A 10454-nucleotide genomic window follows, 5' to 3' on the forward strand; every position below is an offset into this window, starting at 1 on the left:
AAGCAAATTGACAGTTTATAAAACAATAGCATAGAAAGCTTGAAGGAAATAAAGTGTAAATATCCAATGAATACTCAATCTTTGGTTTGTTTGCTGTATTTCATTGAGATGTCATAGTTATGCACTTCGACCAAACAATAACTGATTGATTATGCTTTTAAGTTGAATTTGCTTTAGATTACATTAACCCCAAAAAGGCGAGTACAGTGTTACTGTGTTGTATATGAACATAATTCTACAAATGTTTTGGTTCAGGAAGCTGTTACTTCATAAAATGAAGGCTTATTTGGGTCATTCTATGCTCCAGAAAAAATATATAAGATATGGCCACGACTTCGTAGCTCGAGGCCACGAACAAGTATTTTTGTCCAAGAACATAGAATGACTGAACTAAGCTTTCATAACAAAACATTTTTTAAACCAATTGAAAAATGGAAAATATTCCTCAAATTATTCCCTAGGATATGCAAACACTATATAAATCCTATATTTTTTTAAATGTCTGATATAATAATATATTTACTTGTTTCTATATGTCACTACCACAATGTAGATACACGGAATACGTTTTAGAATTTTAGTCACATGCTCAACGTATATATTAGACAAAATACCTTTAATACAGTAAATTAATTGACATATTATAAATAAATTCAATTGGAATTATGTGAATTTTATTATAAGATAGCAGATTTCAACCCAGCGTTTAAACATATTCATGTTAAAATTGTACAAATTTTTATTTGTATAAGATAGATTATAATTACCGCTGCTTTATCTGTTTTAATGGATTTAACTTTTATTAACCCGAAAACAGGTGAAGATATTATGTCAAGAAAACTTAATAATTCTATTAATTAAAATCCCCGTCTTTTTATTAGTTAAACTTCATCTATTTTTAGTTTGTTCATCATGGTAAATTATTCACTCTTAGTATCCGACTTTTTTTTAATCATATACCCTTATAAAGTTTTTTTAAAAGTTTAATTCTAATTAAGGTCTAGTTATCAAAAAGAGGAGAATAATAGAGAAAACTAATATCATGCTGTAAGCTATGCATGCATGCACCAAGAACGTAATTATGCAAGCAACGCGTACAAAATAGTTAGCGTCTCGTATTTGTCAAACTAAACGTTTCAATTTAATTTTAGTTCGAATAAAAGCGGCTGCATACATTTTAATCTTATTAACTTCTTTAAGAAAAAGAAACTTCAAACCACGGCTTTCTTTTTGACAAAATTAATGGCATCTTTTATCAGTGAGGACCATCTCAATGGGACCTCCATTTCTGTTTTTATGACGTAATAAAAGCACGCGACTTCTGATTAAAAATAGGCAATGTTTACATAACAAAAATTTATTGAAATCTTATTACTTGTTAATGGTTAAAACTTCACAAGATGTGTCATTCAAATTTACTTGTTGAATAAAGCTGCAAGAACACCCTTGATTTTGTAATGCTTCCTTGTCACCCATTTATCGTGTTCAGTGGAGTGCTAAGGGCACGCGACAATTCGTGAATAACTTTACCAAACTGTGATAACTACAATGTAGGTGGGGCTTACGTATCTTTGTCGCGTGGAGGTATAAAAATAAACTTACCTTACACACATTTCAAACTGTATCCATAATTTTAGAAATAAGTGTTCCAGACCAGATAACTTTTAAAAAAAATCTGCACTCGAGTAACAGCAGAAAACTTCAAAATATTCTTAATCAAAAATGGAAGGAGAAGGAATGATGCATGTATTTTCAGGGATGGCCAGCATAGACGGAAACATTTTCCAAACTTTTCTAACGGAGAGACCTTCATGTATGTATTCTTCGTCCCCAGAATCGTCTCCAGAATATTACCATCAGCCAAAATATTCCAAAGATGCAATGTGCAAACGTAGATTGGATTTTAATCACAATAATGAGAACTATTTGGGACTCAATCAGAAGCCAACTACTGGAGGAGTAGCGAGACGTAACGAGAGGGAAAGGAATCGTGTTAAGTTAATAAATATGACATTCTCAACTTTGCGAGACCATATTCCAAGTGACTGTAAAATAGGTAAATCTAAAAAGATGAGTAAGGTTGACACTTTGAAAGCTGCTATAGACTATATCAGACATTTACAAGATTTAGTAGACGAGCATGATGCTGTTAGTGCTGTGCTGGATACGAACTATGTTCCCAAGCAGTGTACCGTTCCCATCTCCCCGTCCGAACACTCACCGTCACCAAGTTCCTGTTCTGAGACTCCAAACCTTAGTAATGAAGACGAAGAATTGTTAGACTTCACCAACTGGTTCTGATGAAATGGAGAATGCAGGTTTGTAGGCTTTTTGTAGTAGCTAACATGCATGAATATAGACATGGGGACTAAAAAGTAAAGTGACAACATCCGAACTACACTTTCTAACTGTCATGTTATGATATCTTTTTTTGCATTGAGCTTCTAGAATATGTCACTATTTCAAGTTGTAGTATATATAATAAGTTTTAGAAATTTCAAATATCTGATACTAAAACGTCATCTATATTATCCTTCATGTACAATGGTCAAATTTGGGATTTCATGTGGTATTGCAAATATCAGCTACTGTTTATTAAAAGAGACGTAAGCTCTAGGGACGTTCTCTTCCTTAGCATCTTGCATTGGTAAACTTGATCTACCAATGTTTGCGTATATCGTAAAAAATAAGAACATTTATTCTAGTAAAATTTGTTATAACGTAAAATACATGTATTTTTTACAATACAGAAAATTCAGGGCATGCGAAACTTAAATGTATAGTATACGACACGACACGACAATAGTACTGCGACAAATATAGAAACTAAAACGTAGTCAATAATTGCAATTTAACGAAATTGAAGATAACGAACATTTTCTTATTTCATGCAACATATCAAGTCATGCTAAATTCCCCATCAGTATCGGTATCGGATGAATGGTTTTCTCATTGACAATCATTTATTAACTGAGTTAGTCACTTCCTAAATACTGAATAAAAAACAAGCAGATCCTCAACTGAGAGAACTTGCAACGAAATCTTCACTATGGCTGATTTTATGGCATATGAGAAGTCCTTAATAATGATTAATCCTTTTGTTTTATTATTCTGAATAGTTTTGTATCAATTATACATCTCTTTCCCTCTTGTATGTTTGATATCTTTTGTGCTTCTTGTGGTCCAAAGATTGGAAAATAAGGTTTTTTATTTATACGTGTACGGGATAACAGGACGCGTAAAAGTTATAAATTTGGTTATGTTTACATTTTACATTAATTTCTCTTTATTTATTTTTTGTTGGTTGGTAAAGTATGGTTGGAATTTATAAGCACACTTTCATGTTTACATCGTATACAACATTACATTACGTCACTGACAATTGATAACTTATTGCCTAATGTATAAAATAAAATTGAGAATGGAAATAGGGAATGTGTCAAAGAGACAACAACCCGACTAATATGTCTTTGATGTGTTCGTTTCACGAATAATTTTTCAATACGCTAGAAATTCTGATACTCTATTAGCTAAATATTACAAGATACAAACGCAGCTTAGAAAACCGCAAATATCCGCTTTCAATCAATACTGTCATTTTAAGCTATTGAACTGGTATCTAATTTGTCTAATTTAGGACACTTCTTTCACGTTTTGTATATAGGTGAAAAGTTCGCTGATTAGGTATCTGTAATAAGGTGATAATTTGTCGCGTGCTCTTCTTTAATATCAGTTTTGATACTGTATATCAATTAGAGATATGTAAGATAAAAACTTTGATGAACTATCTGAAATGAAACATTTTATAGTACATATATCTCGTCATTATCTCAAAGTCAACACATTAATTGTATTGACGTTCGATAACATTCAGAAGCCACGAAAAGAGCAAACGGTGGCATATTGGTAGTTTCTCATACACATCACATTAAGAAGTAACATACAAATCAGATTGATGAGATTATTTTCATTTTACTAAAAAAAAAAACTAAATTGAAAAATGGGTTGAGATACAATTTATGTATTTATTTTTTGGTCCCCGGGGATCCATCAGTTGAAGAAAAACAGACATCATCCCGGGTAAAATAAGTTTCTATTTTTATTGACATTAATTGCAATCATGCAAACATGTGCATATTGAATTTGGATGTCCGGAAAAGAATATTAAAATTAAACACGGCAAAAAGGCTTTTCATTACTTCTCATTTCATGTACATGTTTGTATGCGCAATCGTATAGATTTTGGAGCAAGTCGTTTTTATTGTGATGATATTATTAATTTTTCACAATCACTGCGGGCACATCAGTATATCACACAGAAAACTGTTTTTTTACACACGACTGACAAGATCATTAATGTTTTACCAATTACTAGTATGCACATAAATATTTGTAGAAATTGGTACATGGTTATGCAAAGCATGTATACATTTAGACATAACTTTGTTTTTAGTTAAACAACCCCTGTCACGAGTTACGTGTCAAAACTTCGATCTAATCGATCATAAATAACCGTAAAACGGTCGACCAGTTCATTACATTGTACATTATGGTGTATTTACAGTAATATTTTAAGCTTGATTTCAAATTATCGTCAAAAGTTTAAAACTTTACGTAATGTGTGTTTCTTCTTTTTTTCAGGAGTTTGCTTCCAGACTCGTGCCATCTGTCAGATCAAAACCACGCCCACATTGGCATCGACCACAGGCAGCGGAGTGCTTCAACCAATCGAATCGTACCAAAGGCACTTGTTGTGTTGTTGACATAAAAGATCACTAATGACATTAGATATAACAAATGTCAATCTCATTTGCCAGGTGGCTTTTAAGAATTATTACGTGAATGCAAAGATTTGTTGACATTGTTCGTTTTAAAGTGCTTTTTTAAGAGACGCCAGATTTGTTGTCTGAAAAGACAAGACGTTATAATTTATTGTTAACTGATTATATTTATTTATTTAATTTATTGTTCATTGTAAATAATCAAAACTAATAGATGTGCAATAATTAAGAAATAAAATTTCTATACTTTGCTTAGATATTTTGTGTACAGTCTTAAACATCCCTTCTTGGTACCTTAAGCTTGATTACAGTATCTACGAGTTTTCATTGAATTTTGTCTTTTATAACAGGTATAATTGGGTAAATTGCCGAATTTGCTTCTCATTCAGTAGTTGCCTTTGTTTTTGTAAATCATATTTGTTTTTCATTTATTGTTTTATCATGCATATTTTTGGGTTGTTTTTGTTTGCGTTGGTTCACATTATGTCAAGCCTGGGCCTTTTATAGTATACATCACTTATTGTTTATGACTTCTTTACACTAAAGGTATTGGATGTGAACTGATTGATGTTTTAGTCTGAGAAACTTGATTAATTTTATCTGACAGATTTTATTGTCTTTGGACTATAGCTTAGAGTAACTGCGAGTACTATCAGATCTGAATTGTGTGTCTTTTGAGTTTGTTGGTTGGTTTGTGTGCTTTGTATTCATTTGATTAGTTTCAAGTTGAGGGTGGGTTTGGCGCCCACAAAAGTATTTAAGCACGCCATATTCTAAATGTGCCTGTACCATGTAAAAATCATGCAATTGAGCGGTTGTCGTTTTCTTCTGTATCATATTTGATATTCGTTTATTGTTTGTACAGATTGTTCTTATGTTGTGCTGTTGCATCACCGTCCGAATTCATACGTTTATGAGTGTGTTGTGTGCTCTATAACATGGTACTACATATCTTTATTGTATTTAAAGTGCATACTACTCTTTGTACCTTTTGAATAATCAATGATCGAGGCTAAATGTTAGGGAGGTATATGATCTACAACAACATATTGTGATCCGGCCTCGTATTTATACGATGTCACAAGAAAACCTAGTCGGTGGTAACCCCACCTTATTTTCATGCACTGTCCAATGGAACCACGTTGATGGTGTCCCCACATCAATTAATGCACTTTTCAAAGGAACCACATTGGTGGTGTCCCCGCCTCGTATTCATGCAGTGTCCCAAAGGAAACCTGCCGTATTCACGCCCTGTTCCACGGAAAAGTGAAATAGCAAAAATACTGAAATTCAAAACGGAAAGTCCTTTCTAAAATGGCAAAAATCACACAATTTCAAACACATCAAACGAATGTAAAACAACTGCCACATTGCTGACTTGGTACAGACAAGGAAACGTATCGGTGGTTTTCTATAGATCTAAAATGTCGGCAATCCTGTTTTAAAATGAGAGCCGCTATATTAGACTCTAGAATCTACACACGAAAAAGGAAAACATACTTAAAAAGTAAAACCACAAAAATACTGAACTCCGAGGAAAATTCAAAAAGGAAAGTCCAAAATCAAAAGGCAAAATCAAAAGTCCAAACACATCAAACGAATGGATAACAACTGTCATATTCCTGACTTCGTACAGGCATTTTCTAATGTAAAAAATGGTGGATTGAACCTGGTTTTAAAGCTATCTAAACCTCTCACTTTTATGACAGTCGCATCAAATTCCATTATATTGACATCGATGGGTGAACAAATTAAACAAAAACAATAGGTAAAAATGTCACAAATAGGGGTAAATAGTCTAATTCGGTAGGTCACATTCGTGAAAAGGGAACGGGATTGTAGTTACGACATAAGGAACATATCCGATATCAGCTGTGAAACGGATATTCCATAACGGTCAATCAATTCGTGATGCCGTCCGTAAAATTTACAAAGTGATGATTTCAACTTCACCATTTTGAACTCTTGATTTAAAAATGAAAATTCACACAAGCTTAAATCATCTCTTTTGTCGTAAAGTTTTGTTTTCAACCGACCCTCATAGTCAATTTCTAGATATAAGTCATAATCAAATGGCAAAATCAAAAGCTCAAACACATCAAACGAATAGATAACAAAAATACTGCTATGAATTAAACTTGTCTGCATCAGTGTCCTTGTGTGCTTTTATATGATTGTTGGCTTAAATGTAATCATACCACATCTCACTATAAAATTGAGAATGGAAATGGGAAACATCTCAAAGAAACAACAACCCTACCAAAGAGTAGAAAACAGCCGAAGGGCACCTATTGATCTTCAATGCAGCTAGAAAATGCCGCACCCGTAGGTGGGCATCAGCTTGCCCCTAAAACAAAGATGTGTACTTGTTCAGTGAAAATTGACGTCATACTTAACTTCAAAACATATGAATGAACTAAAATATAAAAAAAAAACCATGAACCTTATTAAGACTTACAAAGGTCAGAGGCTCCTGACTAGTCCATGTACTGTCATTTAAGACACGACTGAATATGAAAGCATATAAAGACATCGAAATCAGAGATCTATTTTATAACGATTGATTTTTTTGTTATCGTTGTATTTTGTTCTCCACGGAGTTGTCTTTCTTTGTTATCGTTGTATTTTGTTCTCCACGGAGTTGTCTTTCTTCGACCTTTTAATTTTTTATTCAAATTCAAATTCAAATATTTATTGTCATATAAACTCGGAACAATAAGTTATTGATTCTTTTTTTCTACTTATGTTCAGGCAAGATTTATCTGGTTGTGTAATGGTGTATTCTGTTCAAATTTTACTGTTACATTCTGGCTGTCTTCAGTATGCTCACGGTGTTTCGAAAGGTTTGTTCCTGTTCAGATTTTATTAGTTATAAAATGATGAATCCGGCCATTTTTTTCTGGTAGGAACTATTGTCAAATTTTGATAGTTTAAATATGCTAAATGAAACGAAATCATGTCTTATTTATTTTCTATCATATTTAGATATTTTTTTTCAGATTATGTTCCCTATTCTTTTTAGAAGGGAATTTTGCCAATCAAACTTTTTAATCACAGTCTTTTGTAGGTCAACCTCATACGTTGATAAGCAGTGATTCCAGTGTCATTCAAATTAATATTTCTAACCACATAAAAGAGATGAATAAATTCAGGAATACTCATAACGCAGCCTTTTTTTAATTTCCTATTATATATTTTGCGTAGATTAATGTTTGTGGTTTCCCACAGGATATGCGGTTGATGCACGAAGCAACCGTATACAGAGTGTACGTGCTACATTGGAGTGGTTTTAATTGCTTTCAAATGCCAATCTGGTCCCATTGATTTTAAATTTGAGTGTACCAAAAGGCGTGATTTAAAGCCATCATTATGGTTATCAGGATAACTTTTTTTCCTGGAATTTTAATATGAAATGAAAGTATAAAAAGGAAGATATGATATGACTGCCAATGCGATAACTCTCCACAAGACCTTGTCAGCAACATACTTATTCTTCTAAAAGGGAATGCGGTTTATTATACAACTATATATTGTGCAACCGTATAAATTGCCTTCTTTTATTGATACAACTCATAAGTATAGTCTCTATTTTGTTAGTTCCAATAGATGTTTTATGTGAATCTGTGACCATAACTAAAATCCAATTGTAATTTAGAAGTGGGTGTGGTTAGATAATAACCACTAACGCACAAATAATTGCAAATAACCACTACGCTTCAGTCAGCAATCGTATTTATACTTCAAAGGCTATTTTTGTATTTATGATTTCTTTACCTCCTATATATATATAATATATCTTTTTTGTTTTCCAGTTTAAAAGTCGTTTTATTTTATTTCTAACAGTTAACAGAGATCAACAGATTTTGGACTGAAATGCTTCTATAATTGAAGAAAGACAACTCATACTTATAAAGATAAGAAGGCATGAGCCAACTATCATACTCAATTTACTTCTATTAGAGTCCAAATAAAGTGGATGTATACACATTGCTATAGGACTGACACTATAAGTGCATCTGTTGCCGCTTTACACTAAGTCTTGGTACCCGGATGTCCATTAAATTTATCATTGCAAGATTTCTTAGAAAATTGTTTTACTTGATATTTTTTTTCGGACTGCTTTGAACTTTTGTTATATTCACGTAAAGTTGTGTACATTTTATAAAAAGAAAACAACGTTTCTCTCCACTACATGCACTATGAAATACAGGGCTCTTAACCACCATCTTTGGACATATAAATGGTGCAGCTCTATCCAGACACTCTAATCAACACCAAGTGAAGTGACATTGCAATGTATATAACATGCGCGAACGACTTCAGGTTATATGTCATCGTTTTAATTAAATTATTATGCATAATAGCATTTATTTTATTAGAATACATTACATTGTTGGAAAAACATCTAGTTATATTCAATATATATTTCAATTTCACTGCTCAAGTTACAAACTTAATGTTAAAATGATACTAAATTGCTTCCCTTTGTTAACGTAGAATGAAGCAGTGTAAGTTTTTAAGGTCATTATATATGAACAAAATCATGATGATATTTTTAAATTACCGTATAATCTTACGCCAAATATTATTGTCAATATGTTCTTTTTCAGAATTTATTTTCATGTAGAAAATTTAATTATGATTTACTTTAACTATGGCATTTAAATAAAATCTATCTGAAGATCGTTCTGAGAGCGCTTCAAATATCTGACATCCTTGACGTTAACGGAAGTGGCTTTACAATGTGACATGCGCTAACGACTTCAGGTTATATGTCAAAGTTTTAATTAAATTATTAAATAAAATTTGAAATTTAAGACTCAGTAAATACCTGTAACCCATTTAAAATTCAATTTTTCTTTTCTATTTTAGCGTGTTAAAATTTATAAAATTTAACCTTGCTAATTTGTAAGTTTGACATATGAAATAATTAAAGTCTTGCTAAATAACTAATAAGCACAAAATTGATTTAAATATTCAATTCTCATGCTATTGTAAAATTAGAGGGAATTAACACTTTAAGGAACGCGAATCATATTTCAAGCTTTAAAATTGTCATTTATGAGATATATTAAAATGAATGAAACATATGCAGAAAACAAAATATTGGTTTATCTAACAGTAAACACGAGACATATATTTGTGTGTCTCTGAGTATCGTTGTAGTTCAGACACAACAATTTCAACTTGAGGCGGATGATAGAACCCATCTTATGTTTTATAACTTTATTTATTTTTGTTGCAGTAAAATTAAGATGTGATGTGTTAAAAATACTAATTGACAATAATGATTGAGTGATTTTATGAAACATAAAAATAATAATGGTTAATATAAATTATGTCCCCTGGAGACATTGTCGCGTGCCGTCTCTATATTTTTAATATTTTCACTTCAATGACTATCGACATTTTGCCGTAAGACAACTAAATGATACGCCATTTGATAAAAGCTTGTTACAAAAATACATACAAGAGCACATATATTAGTCGAAAGAATTTAACCGTTTGGTGATGGGAATTTAGACATTTGATAACATACATTTTAGACAAAACAAAGGATGAAACACAGTATATATCGAAGTGTCAAGTCTACAACGCACACGAAATTATTATGTGATGTTGATATGTTTTGTGCCATGTTTCTGTAAAAATACCGAAACTGCATACATCTAC

The 10454-nt window shown here is 31.9% G+C and overlaps 1 protein-coding gene across 1 annotated transcript; it reads left to right on the forward strand.

Annotated features, from left to right (window-relative positions):
- The first annotated feature begins 1548 nt into the window (after positions 1-1548).
- LOC139492309 (achaete-scute homolog 1b-like) lies at positions 1549-5032 on the forward strand. Its single transcript, XM_071280526.1, has 2 exons — positions 1549-2318; positions 4642-5032. Exon 1 carries the CDS (start codon positions 1723-1725, stop codon positions 2299-2301), a length of 579 nt encoding a protein of 192 aa, XP_071136627.1. The 5' UTR covers positions 1549-1722; the 3' UTR covers positions 2302-2318; positions 4642-5032.
- The last annotated feature ends 5422 nt before the right edge of the window (positions 5033-10454 follow it).

Source organism: Mytilus edulis, chromosome 10, assembly GCF_963676685.1.
Source record: "Mytilus edulis chromosome 10, xbMytEdul2.2, whole genome shotgun sequence".
NCBI classification, from domain to species: domain Eukaryota; kingdom Metazoa; phylum Mollusca; class Bivalvia; order Mytilida; family Mytilidae; genus Mytilus; species Mytilus edulis.

Excerpts from the sequence above, each read along its gene's own strand:
- LOC139492309 (XM_071280526.1), top strand. The coding sequence starts at position 1,723 with ATGGAAGGAGAAGGAATGATGCATGTATTTTCAGGGATGGCCAGCATA.